Genomic DNA, 17,001 nt, shown 5'->3' on the forward strand with positions numbered 1-17,001 from the left:
CTAAAAATCCTGTGTGCCACAACCAAAATTCCGTGCAGCCAAATGAATAAATATAAGTAAATAAATATTATAAAAAATAAAAGACTGCAGTGAGTGGACCTGGGTGGCCTGGTGAGCACCTCTGTACAGAAAGCACTGAGCCAGGTGCCCCAAGAGGACGGGCCAAAGGAACCAAGGAATGTCCCACTCCTATCCAAAAGGAGTGAAGCATTTGGTCAGGACAATAAAACATCACCTTGAAGAGTGGAAATGAAGGCAGAAGTGATCAGATGCTCTGAGAGGCACATGGAAAGTAAAGCCCACAGGAGAGAGTAAGAGAGGAGAGGAGGAGGTGGTCCTGGGGGCAACAGGGCCTGAGAGGGTGGGGGAGGAGCTGAGAGGCAGTTGGCCCTGACCTGGCAGCAGGTAAAGGGGGTGCACTATGGGAAGGGCATCAGTGGGATCAAAGAAAGGGCTGGAATTGGGGTGAAGCCTTTGGGCAGGAGCAGACAGGCCCTCAGTTCAGTCTGTGTGCTGTGATCCAGCAGATATTCCTAAAAACGCAGATCCAGACCTTCCTCTCCATTCCTTCAGGCGTGATCCAAATATACAGGGTAGAGTCCAAGCCCCCTTCCTCCCCGCTTACTGCTAGTTACCACGGCGACCACCCCAAGGCAGGACTAGGGCATGTCTACTTCTGATCCCATTTCCAAAAGACCCACAGATCAACTTGTTTTGTAAAATATCCGAGAAGAAGAGTCTTTGTGAAGTTCTTAAAATGGATCTAAAGCAATTACATCACCATGCTGATTCAACCCAACTCATGAGAACAAGCGCTTGAAGGAGACATGAGGACAACTGTTTAAAACATTATCGATTGGCTAGTGAAGAAAACGCTCTACTTCATGGAATGAGGCTGAAAGAGTCACCAACAGAAGGTAAAAATGAGGAAGAGCTGCAAGTTACCTAGCAACAAGATCTGATAAACGAGTGAGTGAAGCTACCGAATCTATTAAAATATATGTAAAGTATGTATATATATGGCTTCATTTTGAAGAATCACAGAGGCAAGACACAGGAACAATGCCATCTTGTGAAAACAGAGGGAAGTGTCTCCAGGACCAAAGCTAACTTCTCCACAGGGATGGGGAGCGATGGGGATCTGCTTGGAGGAGTTGCAGGGGCAGCCTGTGAACTCAGCATCTGAGTTCCATGGGCCCCACATGCGGCGTTGATAAAGCAATGAGCCCCTCAGCACGGGGGCACCAGGGCGGACACCCTGCAGCGGTGACCACTGGGGACACAGCACAGCATCAGCCATGACCCCGCCGCTGGGACCAAAGTGCCCACCACCTGGCCCAGGAACACGGCTGCGGAAGTCAAGGGCAAGGAGGAGCAGCTGTGGCTGCACGCTGTCTCGCGCTTCTCTGTCAACTCAGCACCCGGGCTGGGGGTGGGGTGTGGTCTGCGAAGGATAACCAGAAAGTGGGATCCAAGACCATCCCACACTGTCTTCAGGAATGTCCTTTGTGGAGGAGGACCCTGGGGCTCAGAGAGGGAGTGATTTACCAGGACTTGAACTTGGCTCCCCAGCAGAGTGTTGTGTGGTCCCAGAGTCAGACCTGGAACACCAAGGAGACAGACAGGCAGAAACACCTAAGGCTCGACGGGGAAGAGAAGCCTGTTAGCTTCTACAGACACAGCTTGGGGCTACTTATGCCTCCAGAAACGATCCCCACTTCCCCACAAAGCCTGGGGTTATCCAGGACTGTTGGCTTCTCCAATGGCTCAGTGGGTAAAGAATCTGCCTGCAGTGCAGGAGATGTGGGTCACTTCACATCAAGGTTAATCTCTGCAGGAGAACAGAAGGAGCTGGGGTCGCTGAACAAGAAGAGAAGGACATCAGAACTGAAGCTGATGACATGAGAGCCAAACAGCTATGAAGAGGTCACTGATCCAGACGGGCCTGATGGTGGAGGACTGTCTCCACTTGATGCAGCATTAATCCTGCAGCTTCTAGCCCTAATCTCAGCCCCAACCCACTGAAATGACAAGACTGTTTCAAGCTATCTCCCCTGGTAATTTGGTTCCTCACAGGCTACACTGTGTAGGTTCTACCCAAGTTCTCTGCAAGACTTCTCTGGTTCATAAGAACCAAGGCTGACAAAGCCACTATGGAGAACAGTGTGGAGGTTCCTTAAAAAACTAACAACAGAGCTATTATATGACCCTGTAGTACCACTCCTGGACATATACCTGGAGAAAACCATAATGCTAAAGGACATATGCACCCTGATGTTCATTGCAACACTGTTTACAATAGCCAGGACATGGAAGCAACCTAAATGTCCATCAACAGAGGAATGGATAAAGAAGATGTGGTACATACATACAATGGAACACAACTCAGCTGTAAAAAGCAATGGAACTGTGCTATTTGCAGAGTCATGGAAGGACCCAGAGACTGTCATACAGAGTGAAGAGAGTCAGAAAGAGAAAAACAAATATTGTATGTGCTTGCAAAGTCGCTCAGTCATGTTCGATTCTTTGTGATCCTACAGACTGCAGCCAGCCAGGCTCCTCTGTCCATAGGGATTCTCCAGGCAAGAGTGCTGGAGTGGGCTGCCATGCCCTCTTCCAAGGGATTGTCCCAACCCGGAGATCACACCCACATCTCCTACATCTCCTGCATCAACAGGCAGGTTCTCTAATACTGCTTACAAGTGAAATCTAATGCAAAGCAGAATTCAAGTCACAGATGCAGAGAACAAACTTACCAAGTTTGTTAATAACCAAGGGAGGAGGGGAGTGGGACGAAATTGGGATTGACACACATACACTATTGATGCTGTGTATAAAATAGATAACTAATGAGAGCCTACTGCATAGCTCAGGGACCTCTACCCAGCGCTCTGTGGTGACTGAAATGGGAAGGAAATCCAAAAAAGAAGGGACAGATGTATAGTGACTCAGTTTGCTGTACAGCAGAAACTAACACAACATTGTACAGCAACTATATCCAACCTAAAAAAAGAGAAAAGAAAAAAATCACAGTAAAAAAAGAAAAAAAAAAGGGGAACGAAGGCTGTCAAGGCAGGGAGAGCGTCTGGAAAGGCTGAGCGTGCTCATCTGGGTGTGTATTCTGCAGTGTCAGAAGGCTCAGCTGAAACTCTCCTTACTCTAAACAGAGTCCACACGGCCAAGTCAGGGCGGCCCGCACAAGGTGACTGATAAGATGAGGGTAATCCTTGCTCCCTCCTGGCCGTCCTCTCTGCATCAGAAGTACTCTGAACATCCTCCACCTTGAAACCAAATGCCTGGTTCTCTAAGCTAAGACGCACAGACTGAGAATTCTATGAAATGACAAGCTTGTTCTTTTTTCTGCCGGGAAGGAAATGAAGGACACACCCACACTGCATATTTCCCCATTATCCATGGGGTTATAATGGTCAGAGCTCTAAATAAAACAGGGTGGTAAATTCAGGGGGAAAGATGAAAATACCATTACAACCCAGAGAGACAAAAAAAAAAAAAATGCCCACAAGCATAAATACTGCACAAAACCAAGAGGAAAATGTCAAAATGGGTGTGATGAAAAAGGAAAAAATTCTGTGAAAACCTTCCTATCGTGGACATCTTTACTTTTAGATAATGTTAGAGAATCTAGCATCTAATTTAGATAATTTAGCATTTAGTTTAAATAAGCATTAATCTAGATAATAATTTAGATAATGTTAGATATTGTTAGTTCACTGGCGAAACCCTGCAAAATATAAGGACTCCTTATGGACTGAGGCAACTGGGTCCAAGGGAACAGTTGAAAGTCATACAGATTAAAGATGGAACCCCGGGAAGGTCAGAGACGGTCCTCAAAAGGTGAAGGGTGAAGGAAGGGGTGGAAGAGAGGCTAATAAAACCCATCCAGGTCTTTTGATTCGACGGCCCCATGCACTATAGCTGAATTCAGAGCAACAGGTATGAGAACTTCTTCCAAGACCTTCTGAGTCTTCTGAGAAAGGATGCAGAATGAGTGAGAACTCAGCAAAAAATCAGGGTGACAGCACATAGCACAAAGATGAAAGGTTTGGGAGTGAGCACTTGGATGTTCCTAAGATATAAACTCCAAATATAGAGACTTCCCTGGTGGTCCAGTGGTTGAGAATCTGCCTTCCAATGCAGGGGACTGGGGTTTGAGCCCTGGTCGGGGAACTAAGATCCCACAGGCTGTGGGGGCAACTAAAGCCCATGTGACATGAGAGAAGCCTGAGCACCACAAGGAAGACCCAGCACGCCTAAAAATTAAAAAAACACAATAAACCCAACGTTTAAGAATATCTCTATTTCATGTGTCTACTCTTCTGTTTTAATGACCACTACACAATACATGTGGCTCAGCAGTAAAGAATCTGCCTGTCGATGCAGGAGCCACAGGAAACTCGGGTTCGATCCCTGGGTGGGGAAGATCCGCTGGAGGAGGAAATGCCAACCCACTCCAGTGTACCTGCCTGGGAAATCCTATGGACAGAGGAGCCTGGCAGGCTATAGTGCATGCGGTCACAAAGACTCGGACACCACTGAGTGACTGAACAATGAGCTGCTCGATAAACTGTCCCCTCTGGTCTTCGGTTCCTCATCCCCCGTCGACTCCTTGGCCCCTGCAGGCCGGCTTCTGCCCCCGAGGCTGCCCTTGACTTTGTGAGGGGCAGGGAGCAGCCTGGTCAGCAGAACCCTGCTCTGCATGTCACAGCCCCCGGAGCAGCATCAACTGCATGTGGGAAGGAGGTCTGAGACCTGGGGGTGGTGAAGCGAGTCTCGGGGCATTTCTGGCCCTGGCACTGTGTGTGTTTGCCCTTGCGTGTGCACAGGTGTGGACATGTGCCCAGCAGCTGAGTACCCCTACACAGTTCCTCCGGAAATGGGGAAACCGAAAGTAAAACATCTGTTGGCAAATCAGCAAAAATCAGCCATATGACGACAACTGCAGAAAGGAGAAGCAAATACAGTCGCCAAGCAATAGAGAGAAAACATGCAAAATATTAAGTTTAGAAGCAGCTAGCTCTAGGGGAAGAGTAATATATTTAAGAATGAACATTTTTCAAAAAGTTACTTGGGGTTGCCCTGGTGGTACAGTGGTTAAGAATCCGCCTGCCAACACAGGGGACACCGGTTCAATCCCTGGTCTGGGGAGATCCCACATGCCTTGGAGCAACTAAACCCATGCACCACAACTACTGAAGCCTGCATGCCTAGAGCCCACAAGCCCTTCTCTTGTGGTGGCGGCAACAAGAGAAACCGCCACAATGAGAAGCCCACGCATCACAACTACAGGGCAGCCCCCGCTGGCTGCACTAGAGAAAGCCTTCCCGCAGCAGTGAAGACCCAACACAGGCAAACAAAATAAAGAAATCTTTTTAAAAACTTTTTGCAATCCCTTTTTAAGCCATCATCAGTATTTTTTGGATCAAGCCAGGGGAGATATATATATATGTATATAAGGGCTTCCCAGGTGGCGCTAGTGGTAAAGAACCTACCTGCCAACACAAGAGATAGGAGACATAGGTTCAATCACCGGGTTGCAAAGATCCCCTGGGAGAGGAAATGGCAACCCACTCCAGTATTCTTGCCTGGAGAATCCCATCCCTTAAGGGCTACAGCCATGGAGTCAAAGAGTCAGACATGACTGAAGAGACTTAGTACACATACACACACACACATATATAAATAAATCCTCTTTCATCTATTTAAAAATGCGTGTGCGCACATCTGTGTGATCAGGCAGCCTTTGGCCACCTCATGCGAAGAGTTGACTCACTGGAAAAGACTCTGATGCTGGGAGGGATTGGGGGCAGGAGGAGAAGGGGATGACAGAGAATGAGATGGCTGGATGGCATCACCGACTCGATGGAGGTGAGTTTGAGTGAACTCCGGGAGTTGGTGATGGACAGGGAGGCCTGGTGTGCTGTGATTCATGGGGTCGCAAAGAGTCGGACACGACTGAGCAACTGAACTGAACTGAACTGAACTGAAGCAGCTTAACATCTGAGACCTGCTGTGAGAACACAGGAAGTAAACCTAATTGGCTACAATGTACCTCCTATGTGACTGTGACCATATTCCCCAAATCCGAAATTGAGATACAACGTCTGATGGCAGGTGGGACATTTGAATTTGGGACCACCCTCAAGAGAAGCTGGGAAAGCTGGCTGCACACACATCAGGGTGATGTAAAGAAGTGAAAGTGTCAGTTGCACAGTCATGTCTGAATCTTTGAGACCCCATGGACTGCAGCCCCCAGGCTCCTCTGTCCATGGGACTCTCCAGGCAAGAACGCTGGAGTGGGTTGCTATGCCCTCCTTTGGGGATCTTCTGGACCCAGGGATCAAACCTGTGTCTCCTGTGTCTCGTGCATGGCAGAGGGGATCTTTGCCATCTGAGCCACCAGGGTAGCTCAGGGTGACAGAAACCGCGGTCTAGTGCAGTGGCTGGGTTCTGAGACAGCAAACTCTGCTGGCGAGACACCTGCCTCTCAGCCCCTCTCTCTTCCGACATCTGGCCTGCGGGCTCCCTCGGCTGACCGTGAACAAGGAGCAGGAAACAGAAGCCACCCCAAGGCATGCCATGCCCACCGCTGAGGGGGACAGCCTGCAGCAGTCTCTCTGGCCTGCCTCTGGATGGTGGCCAGTGCAGCTGGCAAAGTGAACGGAGGGGTGGACTCAGTGGTCTCCCCAGCTGGGAGCAGCTCAGATGTCCCCAGCAGCCTACGGATCCATCAACCCTTCTGCCGACAGACTGCAGCACCCCAGGCTCCCGCTGGCACCCCATCTTTCCCTCTTATTTTTAATGTGCGGGGACGGGGAAGGATGTGGCTCACAGAAGCCCAGATTTGAACCCTGACTTATGTACAACCTGACTCAAGGGCAGGCTTACAGCACGGAGTCTAGGATTTCTGTTTCTTCCTGGAGGGACCTCAGATGATGAGTTCTCTGTGTCCCTGCACTGTTATTTCATCACCAACAATGATCCTCCAGGTCAAACAAATGTCACTTCTCATCTCTCTCTTCTTACTTCTGTTTGGAGACCCAGGAACCGTCGCTTCCTGAGGTCAACACGCTATGGAACGTTATCTCCAGGGGAATTCTGATCCAGAGGAATCACAAGGCTTTGTTTCCTCACAAAGGGAGGCTGTGTAAGGCTGGCGCAAACCAAGCTGGGGTGACGTGTGCCCTTACTTCCCAGGCCAGCTTCCTTTCAGGAACATAGTGCTCCCTGCTTTTCATATGGATCCTAAGAAAGAGGTGGACATCCAAGCTTGGGTTCTGTCTGCACCCAGGGAAAAATAATACATGCTCTTGTTGTTGAAACCTGTGTCTTGATTTGACTAGAAGGGTCATCAGAGGTCAAAGAGGGTTCCACCTTCTCGCTCCTGTCTCATCAGAACTGAGCGGAGGATGGAACTCAGAGCTCTTGGGGAGGAAAGTCAATCAAGGTTGAGACTTTCAATGGACCTGGAGAGTCCGGGGAAGCCCAGGAATAGGAACTAGATGCCTGCTCCTCTTGGATTTGGGGAAAGCATGCTCAATTCACACCTATAATACAGGTAAAAGGAACCCAACCAAAAGTAACTTCCATGGGAATGAGCAAAGTGCGGGAGGCCATGGGTACAGAGTTCAATGCAGACATCATTCTTCTAAACATTTTTTTTTAAGGTTTTTTTTTTTTTTTTTTTTTAATGTGGGCCATTTTTAAAGCCTTTATTGAATCTGTTACAATACTGCTTCTGTTTTATGTTTTGGTTTTTTGACCATGAGGCATGCAGGATCTTAGCTCCCTGAACAGGGATCAAACTCACACCCCCTGCATTGGAAGGCGAAGTTTTAGCCACTGGACCGCCAGGAAAGTCCTCAAAAACTTTTATAAAATAACTGAGGCTGTCAGTCCAAACTGGGGGCTGTGCATACCAGAGAAAGGTACCCATCACCCGGGGTAGGTTTTCAAATTCATCAGCAACCAAGAATTAGGAATTCTTGGGCAGTGGGGAGTGGAGGGGGGAGGAATGTCAAGGCAGGTCCTTCCATAAGTAAACTGATGTAGATGGGAAGTTTGGGAAGATTGATGGAATGATCTTTGCTCTTTTTCTCAACATTGCCAAACTTCCTCCCGTAACTTAAAACAAGACAATAAAAATAATAATAAAGAGCCATGGGACTGGGCACGCCTCACCCTTCATGTAAGTGATGCACCTACCATCACAGCACCCGTGGGCTAGTATCCTTCTAGAAGGCAGTCTACACTCCAGACAGCCCTGCAGAGCCTAGTTAGAGATGCTGTCATGTGGCCAGCAAGTGATGTAGCTCTTAGGAACTTGAGGTCCAGTTTTCTGCATCCAGAACAGGGCCACCCAGGTTTCTTATATTTCTCCTTATTTCCCATGGTAGAAAAAGAGGCTTTATCTTGATTGTTTTTCTAAACTTGAACTCTCGGCCTGTCTTTTAAAAAGGGATCCATTAAAACTGGCAGTCTGTTTAATTTTAAAAGCCAACAGAGTTAATCACTTGTTAATACTTAAACTTTCGAAAATCTAGGCTGGGATATGGCAGGTTTTGCTAAGAGTTACCTGTCCCTGAGCCAAATAGGAGCACAGAATGAAGGACAAGGCCGTCAAGCTAGAGGCAATGGCTTTTTTTGTCTTCTTTTTTTAAAGGTTTTAAAACTATTTTGTATTGGAGCACAGCCATTTAACAATGTTGTGAGTTCTCGGTGCACAGTGAAGGGACTCAGCCATACACAGACACACATCCACTCTCCCCCCAGACTCCCCTCCCATGCCACGTAACAGGCAACGGTTTTTTTCAACAACAAAAGACATTCAAACCCCTGTACATTCCAACAAGGTGAGAAATGGCTGTTTGGGCTTCTTTAAATCCAGGGAACATAAAGGAAACTCACCTTGAAAACTTGCTGGGACCTTCACCATCTTCATCATCAAAGTCCATTCTGGAAAAGTCAAGTTCACAAGTGAGCGTTCGTTAGAAGTAGAACATTTACCTGGACACATGAGCTGTTGGCTCAGAGGGGGGTTGATTTGGCCAGACTGCTCTCCAACAATCCCAGCCCTTGACAGTGAAATAAACAGTATCTCCACACAGTTCTCAAACAGGTTTGGGACAAGAAAAGGCAAAATGAAAGGTCTACGGTACCAGCGTCATTAATCACATGGTTGAGGGCTTCTGCAAAGTGCTGAAATACTGAATCAACCCTTCAAGAACCCTTCACTGGCTGCTGTGCTGGAAAAGTCAGCACCCTTCATCTCCCACCGTCTTTGGGGACACCTGCACCCCTCCACGTCGTGTATCAACACTGGACTTCCTCCCTCGACTATCTAGTGGTTATATTAACAGACGGAGAAAGCTCCAGGGAGCTTGGAAACAAGAAGCTTTAGAGGCAAAGAAGACATACTGCTGGTTGTGCCATGTGACCACTTGGCTGGCCTCGATGAGTCTAAGTGAAAAAGGCATTTAAGGCCATTACCCTATAAACTCTGGGTCCAAGTAAATGGATGTGGGAGGAGATACAGTTGTTTGGTGACTGAGCTAGTCAGAGTGGCTGTCTGCTTATTGAAACTCACCCAAGACATACTCAGATTCCCACTTTACTGGGTCTCTCCAAACAAACACAGAACAAAAAGTTTTGACTGATATTTGTTTAGCTGATATCCCAAACTCTCCTTCTCAAAAACAGAAAAACAACAAAACAGCCCTCTCTAACGTCAATTAATTTTACTCCTTGAAGATGTTAGGGCAGAAGAGCTAATTAGTACGAGGTGTACCCAGAGTCTTCGGGAACAAAATAGAAACAGTACAGATGTTTTGACTCTCCCGGACATTCACGGGGAGTGGGTTTCCTTGGGGAAGAACGTCTCAGGCATTCTGCACTCCCCATCTTGTTCTAAGGGAGCCTGATGGATTGAGTGGGACACAGTCCCCATGGACTCCAGGCAGAAGGGAGTCCAGCCTGGAGTCCAAGAACGGTGGGTGTGCTCCAGAACCACACTACAGGTGCCACAGCTGCTGGCCTCATGGAAGATATGACCCCACCCCCAGCTCTCAGGCTGGGGCGCAGGGGGTAGTGGTGATGTGGGGAGGGCTCGGGGCTCCCAGGCCAACTTTCAAGGGAAGAGCTATCACTCCACAAGCACATGGGAGAGGCCCCTGAAGAGGTAAACTCTTGAGGCTTTGGGGTTACTTGGGGAACCAAAGGACTGGGATGACACAGGGCAAAGGAACACTGTCTTTTTTCTACAATCGTTTGTTTATTTTCATCTTGTTTTATGAGCAGTGTGACCAGAGTTCTGATCTGAGATGACCAGATGGGATTTATGCCCATTTAGAACCCCCAATTTCCAGACACGAGGGCTTGCATTCAGAAGAAAGGAACAAAAGGAGTCAGATAACTGGGAGAGATGACGGTAACAATAACAAAAATACTTGTGCACAAAGAGGAGGGGAGGCGGGGAGGAAAAATTATAAGAAAGGAAAAATAGAATTAAAACATCCGTGGGAGAGAGAGACAAGGACGCCCCCCACAATGCAGACTGGGTAAGGGGGTACCAGACAGCAGCAGCAGAGTTGTCTACGTTGTGGGAAAATGAAGGCTGAACACACAACTTTCTAAATGAAGGAAAGTCATCAATATGCTGCTTAGCTCCGAAGGCCTCGCCTCGCCTTTCCTGAGAATTACATCTGGGAGAAGAAAGCACTGAAAAGCCTGTCTCTGGGCTTCTGCAGCACCACACTGTCACCTAGTGTTCATCAAGGGTAAGAGCGACTGTGCTGCAGACAGAAAGGTTACTTAACACCCCGGGCTGTCAAAAACAGCTCAGTGGTTAAGAAAAAGAAATCGCATTTTCAGAATTCCAATGGGTTTATGCAAGCATTTAGAAAAACCTCAAGTGGGTGTGAGATGATCAGTTATCTTTAAAATGCCTTTCAGCTCCAGTTGATAGGAGTGTGATCATCTGGCTCCTGCAAGATGCAATTTTTTAGTCAGCCGTCCCTCCTCAGCCTGCAGGATCTTTGGGGTATGGAGGGTGACCCATTATCCTGATTTTCCCAGAAGGAGGGGATCCATGGGGTACAGGACTTCAGTGCTGAAACCGGCGAAGCCCCGGGCCAACCAGGGCTATTAGTCACCCTTGTTTTCATAAGGACAGCTCAGTTCTTTACCCCATCCTCAAGCGGCAGATGAGTCCAGGAGAGCCTTACGGTAAAAGGTCCCAGTCTGGATCACGTCAACCCAATCAAGCAGAGTGTAAGACGGAGTGCCAGGCTCTGGAGGCAGTATTCTGAAGTCTGCTGAAAACTGAGGAAGCAGGACTTCTCTATGAAAATTCAGGGACCACAAATCTGTACCTTTCTACTCATGCAGGTATGTGATCACGTATGAGCTGCAATCACATGTAGGAATTGTGAAACATATCGTGTGGGGGTGAACTCAGGAGAGAAAACAGGACACAAACGACTGTTCAGATCCTCAGGGTAACTTGCGTGACCCCAAAACGACTCACTGCTCATCAGCCACACAGAAATATTGCAACTTCTGAGGACAGAAGGATCTTTTGGAAGACTCCTTGCCAAGACCCTGCCTTTGGGTCTTCTGTCACCAATTCAAATGCTCCCCTTTAAATATGACTCTAATAGCTCTGTTTATTTCTTCTGCTATAAAAACTACAAGTAAATTATCCTTTGTTTTATGTCTTTTATGTATCTCTATTATACCGCAGCATCTGGATAATAAAGGAGAGAAATCAAAATATGACTTTTAAGTCCTATTGTGTTCACTTTGAAGAATTTGGTACCATCAGTGGATGATGTAAGAGTCCTCTAAAGGTGGGTTGAAATGCCTTTTGTCTCACTTTCCTGTTCTGAGCATGATTTCTACCCTCAATAAAAAGTCGTGAAAGGCACTTTTGAGCTTGCATCTGGTTCAGAGTGAGCAATGTGAATCTGCCTCACAGCAATTGTGTAATAATAATAATAATGCATCATCCACTATGAGTCATCAAAGAATCCACTTTTGCTCTTATGAGAAAAGATGATAGGCCGTGCCCGCTAGGCTGGTTGTAGAGCTCAGCAAAGGAGCAACCCTGGGCCAGCTCGAAGCTGCTATTGACAAAAGGTGAAGAAGGGACATGGGTGCCAGCAAATGCCAGATGACAGCATCACTACTGCATAAATCCGAACCAAGCGAGACATGTACGTATGTAATATGCCTTTTATTTCACCACATTCCAGCAGCCACGGGCTTACACTGCAGGGAGATGCCGGTGTACTGGCTGCACACGATTTGGAAATCATTCCCCTCAATGATGATGCTTCAGAAGCCCAGCATCTGACTCCAAGGCAGTGGGAAGCGGCTAGGACTCCGGGTCCCCACCACCCTTACCTCCCCTTCCCAACAGGGGCTGACTCTGGAGCTGGCACAACCTAATGACAGCCCACTCCCCCATCTTTTGAAAAGAACCCAGGGTGCCCCCCAGATCCATCCCACCCCCTCACCGGGATCAGGGAGTTCTCTACAAAAATGCAGCCCAGGTGACTGGCTTCTGCTTCCTTCTCCCACACATGTGGAATCACTTTACAAAGAATCTGAAACTTCTGAACCTTCACCTTGTGTCCCCACTGCCCGCAGAGCACGCAGCTTGCTAAGACGTGTACTGGGGAGGCTGTCAGGGGAGTGGAAGGAACATTCGGGCCAGAGGATCCTCGGCACTGGGCCAGGCATGTGGCCAGGGGAGCCAAACCCGCTAGGGGTCAGTTCTACTTGGCTCTGAAACCCCAGGGCTGGGTAGTTATCCTGGGAATCGAGACAAGTTCCTCCACCAGAATAACCAAGTCAGAGTGGGAAGACCTGGGCAGGGAAGAGGAGTGGGAGGAAGGACATTTCCCCCCACAGCTCACCTCCTGGACAGCAAAGAGATCGAGCCAGTCCATCCTAAAGGAAGCCAACCCTAAATATTCACTGGAGGGACTGATGCTGAAGCTCCAAGACTTTGGCCACCTGATGCAAAGAGCCAACTCAATGGAAAAGACCCTGATGATGGGAAAGATTGAAGGCAGAAGGAGAAGGGGACAACAGAGGACGAGATGGTGGGATGGCATCACCGACTCAATGGACATGTGTGCTAATATGCTAAGTCACGTCAGTCATGTCCAACTCTCTGCAACCCCATGGACTGTAGCCCACCTGGCTCCTCTGTCCACGGGACTTTTCAGGCAAGAATAATGGACATGTTTGGGCAAACTCCCGGAGACAGTGAAGGACAGAGAAGCCTGGTCCATAGGGTCACAAGGAGTTGGACACAACTGAGCGACTGAACAACAACACAGCCCCCCTCTCCTCTCTCCTTCTCCCCACCTCTGTGTCTCCACTGTGCCGAGCACTCTAGGAGAGAAGGAGGAGGAGGGGCAAGGTGGCAGGGATGGGGACGCATGTGTAAACGTGCCACAGTTCACGGGTGGGGACCCTGAGTGGGGTGACCCGCTATTTGAGGAACGTGACTTCCATCGGGGTCTCCTTTGTACAAGCATGGGGGCTGAGAGCAGAAGAGCCTTATCACTGCTGTGGCTACTCTACAACAGTGATGGCCTCCATCACAGAATTTCAGCAAAACATGTAAAAATATCAGAGGTAAGAATTACTCTGGAAACCACCCTGTGAAAAGGGAGGATTCTTTGCTGAGACACAGAGCTCCCCCCGTGAGTCCCAGGGGCTTAGCAGAAGGAAGCACAGTTTTCTGGCTGCTCCCTCCGAAGGGGGAAATGGAGGCAGGTGTAGGGCTCCAAGAATGAAGAAAATGAAGGACAGGCCTCCGGGAGGCAGCTGGTTCCTGATCTGCCTCTGGGGGTGTGTGTCCTCCTCCTCCTGCTTGGGAGGGTGTGTCAGCAATCGCTGCTCATCCCCTTGAACTTCTGGTTTCTTTGATTGGCGTTGGGCTTCCTTGGTTCTAAGTGGAGCAGAACTCTAGGCCAGCAGTCCCCAACCTTTTTGGCACTGGGAACCGGTTTCATGGAAGACAATTTTTCTGCCGATGGGGCAGGGGGAAGGTTTCGGGATGATTCTCATAAGGAGCAAGGCAACCCAGATCCCTTGCATGTGCAGTTCACTGTAGAGTTTGAGCTCCTATGAGAATCTAATGCTGCCACCGATCCAACAGGAGGGGAGTTCAGGTGGTGGTGCGAGTGATGCCGGAGCGGCTGCAAGTACAGATGAAGCTTCGCTCCATTGCTTGCTGCTGCTCACCTCCTGCTATGCAGCCCAGTTCCTAACAGGTCACAGACCTGTACCGTGGGGGACCCAGCAGGTTGGGGACCCCTGCTCTAGGCTGTCTCAGTCTCCCCCCACCAAGGTCCTCCTCCACCTCCAGAGTCACACTGAGTATACGTGATCTGGAAGGGAAAGGGGCAGCTGGGAGGACTCCTTCACAAAGAAGCCTGAGTCCACTGTCCAATCATCAGCTCAGGGAGCCAGCAGAAGTCAGGGTCCAGACGTCAGGCCGGGGCCAGGAACTCGGGGGCGGAGGAGGGGAGTAGCCTCAGCTCACTGAAGCCTAGTGCACACCCTGCGGTTGGGGGGAGTGGCACAGACTCCTGGCAGAGTCTCTTAGAGACCACTTCCTTCCCTGCAATGCTGGGCTCCAGCCTCTCTGCCTGTCCCTGATGCCTGGCCCAGCCCTACCTTCCTGCAACAGAGAGTCCTGTGCCAGCTTCTTAAAAAGGACTGGGCCTGCACTGAGGCTCTGTCCCCAGGGAATGGATGTGAGCGAGCATAGGCATTTAAAATAATTTTGTAAAGACTTGGATTCTTTAAAAAAAAAAAAACATGCAGTAAGTCGATATGTTGACAGCAAGTGCATTCTTTTAACAACCCAGACTCCACTGAGCTTAGCACCTAGTTAGAAAGAAGAGCTGGTTAAAGGAGGACATCTGGGTTTGCAGTAAGCCCCGGGGGCAGGCTGATCTGAGGAGTGTGGCCCCAAGCACCCCGCTGCTCACAGCAGCTCAGTGGGTCCCACCGTAAAGATGGAACTCTGGCTGCATCAGCACCCTGGCGGCATTTAGCGGTGGGAGGGAGCTGAACCAAGGGAAGGTGGGGAACCAGGCTCCATAACCCCCTCTATAATCACCAAAACCTTCACCCCTCTTTTGAAGCCCGGCACACAGGCAGCAGTCACCATCTGAAATGGTAACACTGAAGGTGCTTTTTCATCCTACCCTACTCTATCCTAGATCCTCAAAACACATCTGCCCCCAACCTCCACCCCCGCTGGGGCCAGCGCAGGCACCTTTAAGAATCGAACTGGTTAAGAGGAAACTCTCGGGTTTAAAATGCTGGACCATTTTACAAATGAGGAGCCTTGTCTTCCTGGGGAGAACCTGTGTTATGGGAAAATGCATTCATAGGACAAACTGACTCTATGTGAGAAACCTTGTATATCAAGTATTTCACTGAAAATGAAGTTGATTCAATGAAGAAAAGGAGTTGGTTGATAAACAAGAGCCTGACAATGTAGACTGTGTTCTTCCTGCAGGGATCTGTGATGGCCGATTTGTTTCTGAGACTTGCGCTCAGTCACAGATGTGGTACATCATGAGTAGATGCTGTTTGGGGTTCCATCGGCTCAAGAGTGATGGTCTTTCTGGTTCCACCAGAACTCATCATTCTTACCAACATTACGGGCAGAATAGGTTACCGTGGAAGCTGCCCAGCCTTTAGATGCTGGACTGGAGTCAGTTTTGTTTTTTGTGTTTTTTTTGAGAGGAATTCCTGCACAGCACCTGGCAAAGACTGGTAACCAAGAGCAAAGAACAGAAAGCACCAGAGGGATCTTGCTGCCCACAGGAGCTGAAGCTCGACCCTCAGGGCTGCCTCTGGCTGCTGGGCTCAGGCGGACGGATGGGTGAGCCCCCTCCCTGAGAGAGATGGCTAGAGCGAGGCCCAGCAGGACCACAGAGCCGTTCTCACAGCAAGGACAAGCAAACAGAAGTCCCCAGCTGGGTGCCGAGGCCCGAAAACACTTAGAGGCGATCACATGCCTGGTTAGGAATCCCGCGGAATCTAATAAACAGGATGCGAACTGCTGAGCTCTTACTCTCCGGGACAGGGAGAGACAATATTTTCCTAACAGGTCAAGAATGTTGTGCAATGCCTATCCAATGCAGTTCCCAGAAACGCCAAGGGGGCTTACCCGGATCGCCGCTTTCCTCCTCGGGCAGGCATGGCCCCTGCCATCCTCACCTGTCCAGTGGCCGCCATGGGGGCAACGGGCAACGTCACCGAGCCAGGGATGTCTGAAGCCATTTCTGTAATTCAGCAAAGAGGAGGGGTTTTGTTAATGACAGAGAAGTCCAGGAATGAACAGAAAAATTGTCCAGCGGACCAGAAGCACCACCTGGGAGGAGAACCGGGGGACTTGGGTCCTGGCCCTTCCTTGGTCATGTGATCCGACTGAGCCCTTCCCTAGTCTGGGCTCTGCCTTTCTCCTCTGGAAAACAACATCCTGGGCAGCAAGGCTGTATTTAGTTTCGGTGGTTTAAAAAAAAAAAGTTCTCACAGCTAACAGCATTCATAAAGAACTCTTGTTTCCTGTCACCTAGAGGCAGGTAAGATGTTCAGGAGTTCAGGCAAAAGCTTACAGGGAAAGAACCACTGCTGGTCCCGAATACTGGTAGCCCACTGGGCAAACCTAGACAGCCAGTCTCCTGCAGCAGCATCACAGATGCTCCGAAATCACCCTGGGCATCTGTGTTCAATCAGAAAGTCCGCTCCCCGCTTAAATTTGGACTCAGAATCCCTGACTATAGAGCCCTTTCTGGCCCTCCACTCATGATGAGGACCATGAGGTCCCAGGGCCTTAAAAACACCCCCTCAGGCCACAAGAAAGGAAAACTATGACAAACATAGACAGTGTCTTAACAAGCAGAGACATCTCTTTGCTGACAAAGGTCCATATCATCAAAGCTATGG

General features: G+C 49.1%; 1 protein-coding gene across 3 annotated transcripts in view; it reads right to left on the reverse strand.

Annotated features, from left to right (window-relative positions):
* Positions 1–17,001, reverse strand: part of ARNT2 (aryl hydrocarbon receptor nuclear translocator 2) — a 187,417-nt gene that overhangs the window by 133,239 nt on the left and 37,177 nt on the right. For all 3 annotated transcript variants that reach the window (XM_088829576.1, XM_055417948.2, XM_055417947.2), the window contains exons 2-3: positions 16,223–16,337; positions 8,926–8,973 (exon numbers count right to left, since the gene is read on the reverse strand). In XM_088829576.1, the coding sequence (XP_088685702.1) occupies positions 8,926–8,973; positions 16,223–16,337 (163 nt within the window). The remainder of the gene's footprint in view (positions 1–8,925; positions 8,974–16,222; positions 16,338–17,001) is intronic.

The sequence above is a fragment of the Moschus berezovskii genome, chromosome 21 (genome assembly GCF_049115385.1).
Source record: "Moschus berezovskii isolate FMDL1 chromosome 21, NW_MosBer_1.0, whole genome shotgun sequence".
Taxonomy (NCBI): domain Eukaryota; kingdom Metazoa; phylum Chordata; class Mammalia; order Artiodactyla; family Moschidae; genus Moschus; species Moschus berezovskii.